Source organism: Zonotrichia albicollis, chromosome 4, assembly GCF_047830755.1.
Source record: "Zonotrichia albicollis isolate bZonAlb1 chromosome 4, bZonAlb1.hap1, whole genome shotgun sequence".
NCBI lineage: Eukaryota > Metazoa > Chordata > Aves > Passeriformes > Passerellidae > Zonotrichia > Zonotrichia albicollis.
In genome coordinates this window covers 25,776,573-25,788,510 of record NC_133822.1, presented here as the reverse complement: position 1 = coordinate 25,788,510, position 11,938 = coordinate 25,776,573, and the positions used below count along the sequence as shown (strand labels likewise).

Here is an 11,938-nt window from a genome sequence, read left to right as displayed (position 1 = left end):
TCCAGTGACACAACCAAATTGACCCAGGGGCCACCAATACTGGAAAACCACAGGAAGTGAGCACAGATAATCAAGGGCACAGGTAAGGTGCCCATTCCCTGCAGGAGTAAGAGATGAAGTGCTTGAATCTAAGAAATAATCCAGTTCTATGCCATGAAGAGGCAACAGAGAATTTTAACAATCCCTGCCACTAAGGCTGGGGCTGATGTTTTTTTGAAAAGCAATAAGTCACAATAGCTTGGACTGAACACAGGTGACTCTGGAAAATGTACAGTTAACTGCCAAAATTCTGCTGTCACTCACTGTAAGATGGGGTAGACAGAAAGGAACCACAAGTTCCCTTTAGGAGGGGAGCAACAACTCGTTTGCACTTTAACTTTGTTATTTCAGAAGTTACATTGTGGCAGCTTTATTCTGGCAGCCACCAAGCACAAAGAGCTGTGCAGGATATCTTGCTTTTGTGGTGAATATTATCACTTCATTACTCTAATGATCAGATTCATTTCTGACTCTGCTCCATAGGGTTCTTCCTGATAGAGTTTTCTGAAATGAATGTTTTTTTGCATTGTAGCCTACAATTTACTGTGTATTCCACAGCCCATCAAAGTCAGGCCTTCAGATGAGGTTAATATCCACTGTTACACAACAGACAATTAAATATGACCTAGTCATAAAGAACAAGTCACACAGTTCAGGATCACTGGCATCTACAGATGCCAAGCCATTTTGTTCAATCATACAAGCTCATGACAACTTTTGTGAAGAGAAAATTGATCCCTCACTATCTAGCTACACCTGAGATTAAAACCACTGCCTTTTATCTTGCCCCACCTCCTGAATTCCTTCTCCTGTTAAGCAGGTTGGCAGGGATTTATTACTCAATTACTTTTAATTGGACAATTAAGGACCAGGTGGAAGGAACCACACAGGTGCAAGTGGGTCCCAACTCATTCACCTGAAGCTGCTTCAAAATACCTGCAGAGGAAGCAGCCAAACACAATTGTTCTCTGCTGAAAAATACTAATGCCAGAGCAGATTTGCCCTTTGCACGCTTGAGCACACCAGAACAAGTCAGAGCTGCTCCTTCTGCCTCACTGGAGGATTTCACTCCCTCTCAGCACATAAGCCAGCCTGTTGGAACCACAGGAAGGATTTCTCTTGCTATTGACCAACACCAGCAAGGGCAGATCCCACCCTGTGCTCCCCATGGATCTGTCTGGCACCTGAAAACCTCAGGCCTTACAGAGTGCCTGGGAATGTGAGTTCTCCTTTGCTAAAGCACTCAGGTTTGGGCTCTTGGATGCCAGAGGCAAGCTGGAATGCTCCACCCAGATCCACTTTAGGTACCTTTCCATAGCTGGCTCCCACAGCACAAATTAAAACCATGTAATTTGAACCAGTTCCATCATTTTATGTTCAACTCAGTGCCTTTTGGGGAAGGAGGACGACATCATGCATCCTTTAGTAATCAAATTTAGGTGTGACTTGGCTTCTCCATTGCTGAGGGTGAATGCAGATCCATGCTGCAGCCCTAGCCCTGACTGATGCTGTGGGGAGCGAGGAGGGACACCAGGACATCTGCTGAGAGGTGGCAGTAGACACTCACTGCCCTTGAATCAATCCAAGATGTTTTTCTTCTTCTCTGCAGTGTTTCCCTTCCATGATTTTACACTGTGTCTCTAAATGCCACAGGAGCTGCACATGTTCTGCTTTGTGGTGCTGAGGACAGTCAGGATGCCTCCTTAGCTTCACACACACGTACCTGGGACCAGGGAAATACAGGATCTGCTTCCACTCCATCCATCACCATTTGACAACAGCTGGATGATTCTGGTGGCTTTTCTGCAGCTGGACAAATTACTGCACTCTCACTGCACTGCCACACAGGGAAAACTTCCTGGCAGCAGTCTACTGCTGATGTTAGGCCACCACCAAGAGAAAACCTCCATTGCCAAAGCTGCGCCTTCAGTCCCAAATCCAGTAAACACCCAGGGTGCTCACTGGCACATAGGAATACTGCTCCGTTTTTGGAATGAATCCTTGCTTATATTGTTTGCGGCCAGGAGCATTCAAAATTAAATGGCAGGCTGATTTTTAGGAGAACCCACACTTTTTCTGATACCTCTGGAAAGAAAACAGAGGAAACAAGATTTTTTTTTCTTTTCAGCAAGGTTTGTTAGGTTGGGAACAATTGTATCCAGACTGCCCTGACATTTTTCCTTCTATATCGACATTTTTCAGTGCTGAAATAAAATCTGCCTTCCCCTGTCTTTCCCAGGGGAAGGCACCAAGCACATATACTGTTACTTCTGCCTATTCATCATTCTGCAATACCTGGAGAAAGCACCAAGAAACTCCTGCAGAACCCCTACCTTCACAATCTCAAGTGTAAGGGCTCTCTTATTCCGAGCTCTTAGCTTCAAAGGTGTTGTGCTTCCTTTAATGAATGTGGCTTCTCTCTCTCAGGTCATGGCTTGAGAAAGCAATTGAGATTTTTTTGTAGCACTTGTAGAAAGTTAATGTGCATTTAATTGCTTTCCCACACAGCCATAGAATGGAGTACATTTTTTTCCTGAAAGAAGGCTTTTATTCCAGTCTTCTCTTTTTAAGTGGGCAGGGTGGAGGAAGGATGTCTCAGAGCAAAATTACACAGTCCCTACTCAGCTACAAATTTCTACTTCACAAAATTATTCATTTAGGCCATCAGTGGAGTGTGTAAGAGGCTAAACTCAGGACCCAATAAATATTTACAGTAAGCAAATATCAAGTTAAAATGGTAAGTGAAAAACCATTTGCACTGTTGTGCTTTGCTGTGTGCTTTTTGAGTGTTAGGTACAAACAGAAATTCAAAAGAAACATGATTCTGGTGTAAATAGCTGTAAAATAGACAATCCTTTGTGCTCAGAGCATGAGGTGAATGTGTTCAGCTGCTTGTCCATGCCAGGTGAGTAAGCAGCTGCAGCAAGAATATAAAATTCCTGGTCTAGCTACAGTGAACAAGCCTACAAGGCTTTCCAGGAAACAAAAATAAATATAAAACCTGCATCTAAGTGTACACAAACAGCATGCAGTCATTGTCAAGCTGCACTCCTTCAAAGCATGTTACACTAAAAACATTGAAACAGACAGAAGCTTCCTGAAGATCATTTCCACTGTGGATGCCACTTAATGCAAGCACCTAAAACTGTGCTGACATACCTGAAATGTGAACATAAGCTGGCAAACTTTGTTTTCTGTGCTCTTTGTTGCTAGAACATGGGTTACAGGTAAAAAGTTACTGTCAGTCAATCAATAAAATGGTTTTAAGTCAATAAAAGTCATTCAAGCTTTCTTCCACAGATCTTAAAGAAAAGGCTAGAATATAACTTTTTCTCTGGCCTCAGGTTTAATCCCTGAAAATTGCACTTTTGTTATCTCTTATGTAAGACTATATAACAAGTGATGTAAAACACAATTTCTTTCTGTAGAGGAGTCTGCCTTTGTCTAACAGTGAGTCAGCATCATCTGACAGATCAATTTTCTCTAAGTGTAGGATGTGGATTTTGCATATCACACTCTCCAAGGGCACCTGTTGGAAACTTGGGTCGCTACAGCGTGGAATTTCACACCACACATAAGGTCAACTCAGTGGCCTCTCTGCACATCACAAAGTCTCATCAATAGGAATGAGGCTGATATGAGATACCTCAAGTTTTCTGCCCTTCAGATCTGCCTTTCTATAACGGGGACACAACATTCCTTAACACATGGTTGGTTCTTTCTGAAGCTGTGCGTGTCTCGTATCCACAGGATCAAGAGCCTCAGGAGGAGTCTGATTCCACCTCCTGAGCAGAGGTCAGTCAGCTGGGAGGTCAGATGAGGCTGGTCAGAGCTTTAAGCAGCCAAGTCTTGAAAAACCTCCCAGGATTTTCAACTTCTCTGCGGACTGTGTTGCAAAATTTATTTGTCCCGATGTGGAAAACGCTTTTCCTTGTGACCAGTCTGAATCTGTGTTGTTCCAATCTCTGTCCACCATCATCCTCCTTCTGTCAACCACCACTGTGAACAGCCTTGTCCTGTCTTTTCATAAGCCCCCATAGGTGTGGGTAGGCTTCTGTCAGGTGCCCCCAAAGCCATCCCACAGGCAGGCTGCTCTTAGGTGTCCCAAAGCCATTCCTGTTCCCAGCCTAGCACCCTCAGCCTCTGCTCACAGGGGAAGTGCTCCAGCCCATGCTGACCCTGGGGGCCCCCACTGTTGGGAGTGTTCCAGGTGCGCTCCAACACGTGCTGGACACAGGGAAGTGATCACTTTCCTGACTCCAGGCTGTGCTCCCCCTAACACAGCCTGGGATGCTGCTGGCCCGTTGTACTCCTGGGCCAGCTGCTGGCTCATGCTCAGCCTGCTGTGTACCAAGGTCTGAGCTCCATCTGAGCAGAGAGCAGAGCAGCTCTCCAGCCTGCCAGTCTCTCGCCTGTATTGTTGAAAACTCCCAAAATCTTTTGATATCAAGTCTGTGGGAATGGCCAACGCACTTTCCCCATTACACACACAGCACAAGCTCCCAGATCTTCCAAGATCATCTGCATTAGAAACCAAGATTAACTCTATACAGACATTAAGGTAAAATAATGTCAATGCACTTTCCCCAGTACCTTTAAAAACAAGTGTACAAATTCCTCTGTACTCTTGTCTCTGAAAAAGAGAACAGCTGCTGTGAGGTGTTTCTTTCCTCCAAGCATGGTTGTTTATAGTAAGGACTACTAGGCTTTGATCAGTTGCTTATGTTTACTAAATTGATTCCAACATCTTTGCCAGTGGGCTGTATGGATTCCCAGCATGAGATGCTCCTGCTCATTTCAAGTGGCTGAGATTGTTTTTCAATGGAATTTTCCATTATGCTCTGTACTATCTTTCTTCAAAGCACAATTTGTTCACTGGACAGTACTTCTTGTCCAACATAACATGCAGAACCATTGCTCGATACTTTTGTTTTCTTCCCACGTGCTCTGCCTCTATCAATTCTCTTGTCTCAACCTAAGTTTCCTTTCACAACTCTCTTGCAGGTAATCTCATACGTTTGTTACCAGCTGCTATGTCCACTTTGTTTCCCCCCACTTCATCCCCCTCTCTCTGGTATTAAAATTTGGGAAGCAGTCAAGGCTTCTCAAGGAAGACACAATGTCACACAGGCTGGGGATGAGCAGAGGGAGCAGCCCTAGCAGAAGGACCTGGGGGCTGTGGGTGAGAGCTGGCCCTGCCCCAGCACAGAGCCCCCTGTGCTGGGCTGCACCCAGAGCCCCAGGGCAGCAGGGCAGGGGGGATTCTGCCCCTGTGCCCCTCTCTGCTGAGCCCCCCTGCAGGGCTGCATCCAGCCCTGGGCCCAGCACAGCAAGGACAGGGAGCTGCTGGAGCCAGGCCAGAGCAGGGACACCAAGGGGATCAGAGGGATGGAGCAGCTCTGCTGGGAGGAAAGGCTGAGGGAATTGGGATTGTGCAGCCTGGAGAGGAGAAGGCTTTGGGGTGACCTCACTGTGGCCTTGCAGTGCCTGAAGGGAGCTCACAGGAAAGATGGAGAGAGACTCTTGACAAGGGCTGGAGTGACAGGACAAGGGGGAATGGGTTCACACTGACAGAGAGCAGGTTTAGGTTGGATATGAGGAAGAAATTGTTCCCTGTGAGGGTGCTGAGGCCTTGGAACAGGTTGCCCAGAGAAGCTGTGGCTGCTCCATCCCTGGCAGTGTCCAAAGCCAGGCTGGATGGGGCTCTGAGCAAGCTGGGATAGTGGAAGGTGTCCAGCAGGGGGTTGGAATGAGACTAGCTTTAAGGTCCCATCTCATTCTATGATCCTCTGACTCCCAAACCTTGTCTAATGCAATGAAAGTAGGAATAATCCTGCATGCCAAACAATTCTTGCCTGCGTACAAGCAGGTCACTACCAACACACAGTGTGTTCTGAACAGAGATGTTCAAACCCCAACAGCAGCAGCTGGACAAATCTGCACACGATAGAGGGTAAAGGAATACATATCTCCAGCCCCTATCTAATGCTTTGTCCATTAAACAGCTGTAGCAAATCAATGTTTCCCCTATTTTCTTGTGTCAGACCCGACAGAAGATACACACTTTGCTGACCAAGCTGCAGACTGTGAAACAGCAGGTGAAAATCTACAACAACTCAAGTGTTGAAACATCCAACATACTTATGATGAAACTTACTTATATCTCTGGTTAAGGTCTATTTCCAAGTGTGACCATTATTTGCTGCTTAAACAGCAACAAGAAGCAAGAGCTTCCACAGTGAGGCAGCATCAGGCTGCAGAAATAGAGCAGGTTTCAGGAATAAAAGAATAGAAGGCTATGAAATGAGAAGAACTGGGGTTCCTGAAGTTGCACTGTCTCCCACAGTACCCCAGTTAACAAGTGTGAGGTGATGCACATGTTAAGCTGTAACAGGGCATCTACTATGAAGATCAAATCCCTTTTCCAGCAAAATATCTCAATTTAAGACATCTCAAAAACAAATCTACAAAGCCCAAACTTTTCCCTCTTTTCAAGTCCATTAATTCAAAAAGCAAACAACCAACAAAAATTCACCCCCACCCTATTCCAAACCATCTTGAGAAGCACTAAATGTAGTTTTTCCAGAAAAAAAAAAAAACAAAAACCAGGACCCTGGACTGACTTCAAATGAAAATCTGGCCTTTCAAGCCTCCCCAGGACATGGGCAAAATAAATCAAGGACAAGCTGCTGTAGGCCCAGGGCTGTACTGTAGTCTGTTCACCCTCCAGTCTTTTTTTCCTTCTGCAGAATCTGATAGTAGAAGAGTTCCACAACAGCAGATTAAATTTATGACTACAGATAAGCACATTTCATAAAATATTATTAAGCAATTAAATATCAGTCTCATTAAGTACTTACAGTTGTAGTATTTGTTACAGGCAGGAACACCTTTGTCATTTTTAATCCTCAAAACACTGTGCTGTGCTACACTTGTTGCATGCTAAAGGCATTTTTGAATTGCTCTGATTTGTCTGGGTGCATTAGCAATATGTGTAACTTTCAAGTCAATGACAGTGTGGTCAATATTTAGAGAAACAGGTGGTTTTGATCAGGAAATGAGCAGATGTTATGTGGCAGCAAACAACACCCTGCAATAAGAAGGCTGGTAACTCAAAACAACAGAAAATGAGCAAGTTTATCCCCAAGTTCATGCTTTGAACACTACATTAGCTGCTGGTTTGGTGTTGGGGTTTTATTTCAAATATCGTAAGAGACACTAGTATTTCTCTAGTCCTACAACAAAGAGCAGAAATTCACTCTGTGACTGAGTGTGTGAAGATAAATACACCTCTGTAGAGCACCTTGGGGACAACAGGAATCTTGCTGCTTATGATCACAGCATCCATATGGCAGCCACTGCTTACACTGAAAAGCAACTTCATGTAATAAGCTATCTTCAGATTTCTCACTGCTGATTTTTATCCAGTCATCCAATGCTTCCTCATCACTGCCTGCTTTAGAGGCACTCACCAGTTGCCAAGAAAATACAGAATAGCAGTAAAAGCAGAGAAATAGCACAAGCAAGAGCAAATGTGTCAGTGGCAACAATGGACTCGAAGGCTCATTACAAACAAGAAATGTCAATATCAGACACCTGCAGGTTTATTTCTTTGTAAATGCAATGCCAATGACAAGAACAATCACTCTGTAAACATCAGAGTTTACTTATCCTTTCCCATGCTCTGTAAAGGGTGGTAAAGCAGCCAATCAACATTACCAGCGCTGTTAATTAAAACATGACCATCACTGCATTCACAGTACTGTCTCCAGGGAACTCTGGCCAACTCCTACGTGTCTGAGACTTACAAAAAAAACATACCACGATGATAGTGGGATTAACTTATATAAATACTTGTAATAGGTAACAAATTCTATCGAAGTCCTATTTGTGAACAGAAAGCTCGTTTTAAAACAAAGAAACATCAATCCACGCCGATCCGTAACAGAGCCCCTGTAGAAGCGTTTCTCACACCAAACCCGCAGCCGAGCTGCCCAAAGCCGCCGCTCCCGCCGCAGAGCCGAGCGCGGGCAGCCCCGCGGGAGGGCCGGGCCAGCCCAGCCATTGCCGCGGTACCCAGAGGCGTTCCCGAGGCTCTCGGGCAGGGCCGCGCTGCCCCCTGGCGCTACGAGTCGGGCAGGGGCTGGCTGTGCGTGCCGCTGCGCGTCTTCAGCTGCGACTGGGCGATGTCGGCCAGGGCGCTCTGGATCTTCTCGAGCAGCACATCCCCGCGGTACACCACCTCCTCCAGCCGCGCCGCCGCCTCGTGGTTCTCCTCCTCCAGCCGGTGCAGGCTCGCAGCCTTCAAAGCAAAACCGGGATCATGCCCACAGATCTTTGGCTGTTTATGTATTTTTCATATATTTGTACCTCTGGACACTACTATCACACAGTCCTAGTACTCTTCCTACCGTTCCCCTTAGAACAATAAGCTAAGCCTTCTAATGCACACTTGGAACTCTGTTCAGACTTATTCTTATGAAGAAGCTTGACTGGGATGTTTTGTTTTCAAACCATAATCTGAGAACACAAGAAATGGAGTAAAGAACCCCCTGGAACAACTCCAATGGTGAAGCTTCCAATAAAGCCCTGCTTTTAATTCCACTATTTTAACACTCTTGCAAGAATTTGCTCTTCTGATATCAGGCAACAGGGGAAAAGCAAGGATCTTCAACAGAACCCCAAAGTGACTTTGCTACTCAAGGATACTGAGGAAACAGCTGGTGCTCCCTAAAAAGAAAAAGGTTCTCTTGCTCAATAGTTGACTGCAACTAATTCACAGATTAGAGCAGAATTTGTACTGTCAACTTCACTGGAAGGGAATTCACAAGGGACAGGTAAATTGTGCTGAGCATTCATCTAGCAGCTCCTTTTATAATTTAAGACAAGACTCAGATCTGAAATACACACCAAGACAACTTTAGTATAAACAACTTTTTTCTAGTTTTAACCAAGTATTATCTACCACTTCTCAACTAAACCTATAGTGCATATTTGAGAGTGTTTCAAGCATCTTCAAAACCATTTCTTGGAAGACTATCAGAATATTTAATACTGCACAAAATTAACAGAAAATAAAAATCAAAACTGGAATCCAAGTGATGGAATCCAAGCTAATTTATCTTAAAATCTTACCAGACAGAAAGTATCAGAACTTTTTGTGACATGAAGTTCTTCATTAAGACAGTAAGAAACTGTTGAAGTATCACCTCTAAGGAAAGCATATCCCTATGGATCACCAGCTCCTCCTTCTGGAGCACCGTGCTTTGCCCACGCCAGCTGCCACTTTGATCAGACCCTGCTCAGTCACAGAATAAACTGGAATTTGTCTGCAGCAGGCATTCTATCTTCAGCTATTAAAAATGCACTTATAGGAAATTCTGCTAGTGTTAACGAGGCCAATTAGGATGTTCAGCAATTACTGTGACTAGAAAAGTTCCCAAATTTAACCTCCTCTGTTTAAAACCAAACGTGATGCCACTGCCAAATCATTTCTCTTTGGCCCATTTGCCGTCAATCTTCCGTAAAACACTTTTGAATGGTTACAGAGTATCAATACAGGTGACTTCTAGGTGATCTTCAAGGTGCTCATCAGGTTTGTATTCTGCATCTTTTATGCATTCCAAAAAGAAAATACTTGATGGAAATCCAGCCATCAAGAGTAAAAAAAAAAAAGACGGTTTTATTAGGTAAAATCTGTGAAACAATAGGAAAAAAAATAAAAAACAAGTATGACTTGTTCAAAGGAAGACTCCTTGTTATTAAAAAGTGATGGAATTATTTTGTGACAGAGCTGAAGAACTTAAAGGACCCCCTGCAAACTCTTTAACCAGAAACAAAGCGGAAGAGCAAAGGACTTCCATGGTGTTGGTTAGGTGGCTACAAAATGAAATGTAAGAAAACATGAATTATTGCACAAGGGAAAAAAAAAAGAATAAATGCACAAAGCATCAGTACTGTTACATTTGTTCTGTTAATATCTGAAAAAAAAAGGGTAAGCAGTTTCGGTATAGTGGTGGCATGATAAAACCACCATTTTTTTTTACATTTTAACAGAAAACTAAGTTTAAAATATTGTCACTGATTATACTCTTATTTGGAACTAGATGCAAGTTCAGTATTTCCACTAAGCCTACAGGCTACCCTCATGAAAAATTCAGGTTTGTACTAAAATCATTTTTCAATGACACCATGGCTTAGAGATGAAAAAATGTCTTTTAAAACAAAGGAGGAAGTTTGCCTTCAGGAGTGTTCTGATACTGGAATTAGGAAAACTCCTACCTGCAAAGCTGCTGTGGATTCTTCACTGGGCAGGGAATCTATGAGAACATCGATATCCTTGGCAGTGCGAGCGATCAGAGCTGCGAACAGCTGGGCATACTCTGCACAAAACACAGCAAAACTCAGGCAATCACTCAGGGAATTATGAGAAACAAGCATAACTCTGCTGTCACAATGCTAAGCAGAAAGTGCAGCCGACATCCACTGACGACTCCACCGCTCCACCAGCTAAGGGGGAATTATTTGCCGAGGCCGCATTTTGCATTCCCGAGTGCACTGCCCCGCCGCACGTTCGTGTGCAGGGGACACAGGGAGCCGGACTCACCCTCCGTGGGGTTCACGGGCTGATCCTTGTTTATGGCCGTCTGGATGTTGCTGAAGGAGGCGGGCGGGCCGCACTGCTGCAGCACCCCGATGGCGTTACAGAACTGGTCCGCGAGCTGCCGGCACCAATTAACACGGCGTTAATCACCCCGCCCCACCGCTACAGCCGCGCTGTACAGCCGGGTGAGCCGGCTCCCGGCGCACCAGCTCCCGCTCAGTATCCCGGCCGTGTGGAGGATGCGCACCCCACACCCGCGGCCATTCCCCAGGCCGGGAGGCTGCGGGCGGGGGCCGCATCACCGCATGCCCGCACAGGCGGCGCAGCCCGTGCCGTGCCCCGCGGCCCTGGGTGAGCGCCCGCCTCACCGAGTTGACGGCGTCCTGCAGCTGTGTAAGCCGGTCCGCCATGACCTCGCCTCAGCCGCCGCCGCCGTCGCCCCTGAGGCGCGGGCCCGCGGGGCGCGCGCGCCCCCTGGCGGCCGGGAGGAACGGTTGGGGGGCAGCGGGGAGACCCCGCCCGCAGCGGGGCTGGGCCGGCCTCGGCACGGCTGCTCGGGGCGGCGCTGGAGTCACCGGCCCTCAGGGCGTTCAGGGAAAGGCTGGACTTGGCACTCAGTGCCATGGTCTGCTTGGCACGGCGATGTTCAGTCACAGGTTGAACTTGATGATCTCAGAAGTCTTTTCCTACCTAAGCGATTCTGTTATTGCCACGGCCTGGGCAGCTTTTGAAGGCTGAAGGCTGCAGCAGCGCTCGGGTGCTTCACTCCAGCCCTGATCTGAGAGGGGAAAAGCCAGAGTGTAGTGCTCCCAACAAGCCAAATCAGAGACAGCAACCGGCCTCCAAGCCCAGGGGTTGGAGAATAAATGCCATTTGTGCAAGTCGGTTTGTGCCCATCTTTCTTATCTCTGACAGCTGGGTACAATGCCAACCTTCTCCCAGGTGGACCTTAGAGATCTTCTCTTTCCAAACTCCCGCCACTGGCAGGGACACTTTCCACTATGCCAGGTTGTTTAGAGCAACCATCCAACCCGGCCTTGGACACTTCCAGGGATGAGGCAGCCACAGCTTTCCTGTGCCAGGGCCTTGCCACCCTCACAGGGAAGAATTTCTTCTAATATCCAATCTAAACCTCAGTTTGAAGCCATTTCTGTTATCCTGTCACAACACCCCTTTGGAAATAACCCCTCTGTAGCCTTGTCACTGATGCGGCGGGTGCAGCAATCATACAAATTATCCGCCCAAAGTGTTTTCCCGACGGTACGGTCGGGTGAGGACTTTGTTTCCGGGGACGTG

General features: G+C 46.2%; 1 protein-coding gene across 1 annotated transcript; it reads right to left on the bottom strand.

Annotated features, from left to right (window-relative positions):
* Nucleotides 1–7,619: 7,619 nt before the first annotated feature.
* On the bottom strand, nt 7,620–11,171 carry MED21 (mediator complex subunit 21). Its single transcript, XM_005482815.4, has 4 exons — nt 11,011–11,171; nt 10,646–10,760; nt 10,321–10,421; nt 7,620–8,341 (listed from the first exon to the last, which is right to left on the bottom strand). The coding sequence occupies exons 1-4, from the start codon at nt 11,050–11,052 to the stop codon at nt 8,165–8,167; spliced, it is 435 nt and encodes a 144-aa protein (XP_005482872.1). The 5' UTR covers nt 11,053–11,171; the 3' UTR covers nt 7,620–8,164.
* Nucleotides 11,172–11,938: the final 767 nt, after the last annotated feature.

Coding starts and splice junctions, on each gene's coding strand:
- MED21 (XM_005482815.4), bottom strand. CDS start 11,052: ATGGCGGACCGGCTTACACAGCTGCAGGACGCCGTCAACTCG. Junction 10,422..10,645: donor GCCCGTGAACCCCACGGAGG/GTGAGTCCGGCT, acceptor TGTTTTGTGCAG/AGTATGCCCAGCTGTTCGCA. Junction 8,342..10,320: donor AATCCACAGCAGCTTTGCAG/GTAGGAGTTTTC, acceptor TTTGCTTTGAAG/GCTGCGAGCCTGCACCGGCT.